The 2,829-nt window shown below is 41.3% G+C and overlaps 1 protein-coding gene across 4 annotated transcripts in view; it reads left to right on the top strand.

Moving 5' to 3' along the window:
- Nucleotides 1-2,829, top strand: part of grin3ba (glutamate receptor, ionotropic, N-methyl-D-aspartate 3Ba) — a 113,509-nt gene that overhangs the window by 95,396 nt on the left and 15,284 nt on the right. For all 4 annotated transcript variants that reach the window (XM_032500525.1, XM_032500524.1, XM_032500523.1 and 1 more), the window contains exon 8: nt 1,837-1,952. In XM_032500525.1, coding sequence (XP_032356416.1) covers nt 1,837-1,952 — 116 coding nt within the window. The remainder of the gene's footprint in view (nt 1-1,836; nt 1,953-2,829) is intronic.

Genomic DNA, 2,829 nt, shown 5'->3' with positions numbered 1-2,829 from the left:
GTGTGTGTGTGTGTGTGTGTGTGTGTGTGTGTGTGTGTGTGTAATTATTCTAAAAGCCAGAGGTGGGAGACAAAAGTAAAAGTACAACAATTACGGAAACTGCTATTTTGAACTACTTTATATATATGGAGATTGTTCAATCTATAATAATCATAATTTATAAACTCATGTGTTTTGTATATAAAATCTTAATCTGTAAAGTAACTAATAACCAAAGCTGTCCAATAAATGTATTGGCGTAAAATCTACAATATTTCCCTCTAAAACATAGTGGAGTAGAAGCATAAATTATAATTGAAGGGATGTTACTTAAGTAAAGTGCAAGTACCTCAAAAATGTACTTAGGGGCAGCACATGATTAAATGGGACAATTTCACCATGGGAATTCAAACATGCTGGCAAAAATGTGTTTATCCTGGCTTACTCAAGTACAGAGACATTGTGCACCACACACAGCAAACACACGCACAGCTAAAACCATGCATGCTTCTCAAACACAATGCCAACTCCACAGAGCACCCGCAGAGATGCAGAGATAGTGCATGTGCTGACTTTGTGATACTGGTGGGAAGATACAAAGCGCTTGTTCAGAGAAAGAGGATGAGAACAGGGAAGATGAAGGCGGAGTTTGTTTACGTGCAAGGCGAAGCAGAAGTGGAAGTCACAGCAGTGCAGAGAACCGGAGTGAGGCAGTAAAATACTGTGTTGGCAAAACTAGTGACCCCAATACTGCACTCAAATCTTAAAGGGGAAAAAAAACAACTCAAAAGCCTTCTCCTGGAGAGACAGAACGCCCTGGGCTACACATGCAGCTGCACATGAACTCCAATGAACAGGCTCCGACGAAGTAATGCAAGCACGTACGAACGCACATGCTTTGTTACCTGCACACTTTAAGGCCGATACACACGCACACTCACTCACACACACACATCACACTTATCCTTAGGCCCGGCATACGATTACTTCCGACCCTCTTTAGTTCCAAAAGAAGTCTGTCCTCTCTTTTCTCCCTGTGCCTCGTATTTGACAGGCTTAGACAGAGAAAAACAGCCGTTTCAAAGGTTGACTTTGCAAAGTCAACCTTTTGTTTAGCATTAAACATCCTGCATAACAAGAAGTTTCAGGTGATTTGATCAGTCGTGTGTGTGTGTGTGTGTGTGTGTGTGTGTGTGTGTGTGTGTGGGTTGTGTGTGTGTGTGTGTGTGTGTGTGTGTGTGTGTGGTGTGTGTGTATATGTGTGTGAGTATGTATTTTGTGCTACTTTTGGATGGCTGGCATCCAAAAGTCAGAAATGTGTGTCAAAAATGTGTATCTTTTCTTATTTATCTCTGTGTGTGCGTGTGTGTGTGTGTGTGTGTGTGTGTGTGTGTGTGTGTGTGTTATGTATATACTTTAAATCATGTGTGTTGTGCTTTGTAACGTGAATCTTATATCCCGTCAGCAGCAGTGGCTGCACACAGAGGAACAGTCTATAATTAGGGGTCTATTAGGGTCAATTGGATCGATATAGCCCGAGTAGGAGAGTCTTTGGCAGTGTGTATAATGCCTTATCAGTCTGCCACAGAGGCTGTTGGTTTAGGTAATGATGTATGTGTTTACACAGTGTATTAGAAAGCCGTTAATCTCATCCTCTGTATAAATGACAAAACAGGATGATATACCTAAAGACAGGGTTCCTGCATGGGACTGGGGAGTGTGAGAATGCAGTAAATCTGATTTACAGGTCTTCAAAAGTTTAAGGTTTGTTGTCTTCAATTAATGCTTCTCTCTCACTCTCTCTCCTGTGATGTGTGTGCGTGCGTGCGTGTTTGTGTGTGTGTGTTGGTGGTGAAGGACAGATCCTCCTGCTCTGGATGCGTTCATCATGGACAAAGCCCTGTTGGACTTTGAGGTCTCCATTGACGCGGAGTGCAAACTACTCACTGTGGGGAAGCCTTTCGCTATTGAAGGTGAGCATGCAGGCTCACGCACACTTGATTATATTACTTGTGAGGTCATTGTATTGACGTGCAGTTATTTCCTGGTGGCAAACAGCATCTATAAACTAATTTGGTTTATGTGGCTTTTTGGCCTCACATGTCTGACCCCTCCCTTTATTCTTCACCCTAAAATGTAGTCTTATCCTAAAACAAATTGCCATATTGGGGGCCTGTTAGTTGACCCTAGATGGCTGGAGATTAAGTATTCTCAGACATATAAGCATACCAAAAAAGGCTTGTACACATAGACATACACTTGCTCATGCACTCACACACTTGTAGAAATACCTGTACACACATGGCATACTGCATAAGACCGCTTTCTTTCATGCAACATTCTTGCAACACAGACACAAAAATACAGTATATATTATATATACTTTTATAGCATTCGCAGCTACACACACACATGTACGAAGGAGCATCTAGTATGCACACACGCCCACTCACTCACATTCAGAGAGGAGATCAAATACTGTTAGCTACATGACTGACAGAATAACACAGTGATTCACTGGATGAACTTCCAACACTGCAGGGTAAAAGTACCTAACCATCTATTATTAACATCAATGTCCAGTCAGAGAACTTTGGACTTTACACTTACATGTCAAATTAACTGCAGCAAAGTCATGAAGCATGGACACAAATCCACTGCCAATCAAAAAGCAGCTAATGATCCACAAAGGGAGTTAAAATATTCAGGTTTTAGTAGATTTCGACATGAATCAGTGAGTTTATGGGTGTGTGGTTGCATCCTGGCGTGTTAAATGTGTTTGTCTATTCTTGAAGGAAATTGTTTTGCTTTTTTGGACTTTCAGTGGGAGGACTTTTTTTTTTTTTTTTT

The sequence above is a fragment of the Etheostoma spectabile genome, chromosome 20 (assembly GCF_008692095.1).
Source record: "Etheostoma spectabile isolate EspeVRDwgs_2016 chromosome 20, UIUC_Espe_1.0, whole genome shotgun sequence".
In the NCBI taxonomy this organism is placed as follows: Eukaryota; Metazoa; Chordata; class Actinopteri; order Perciformes; family Percidae; genus Etheostoma; species Etheostoma spectabile.
This window is presented reverse-complemented; position numbering and strand designations above follow the sequence as displayed.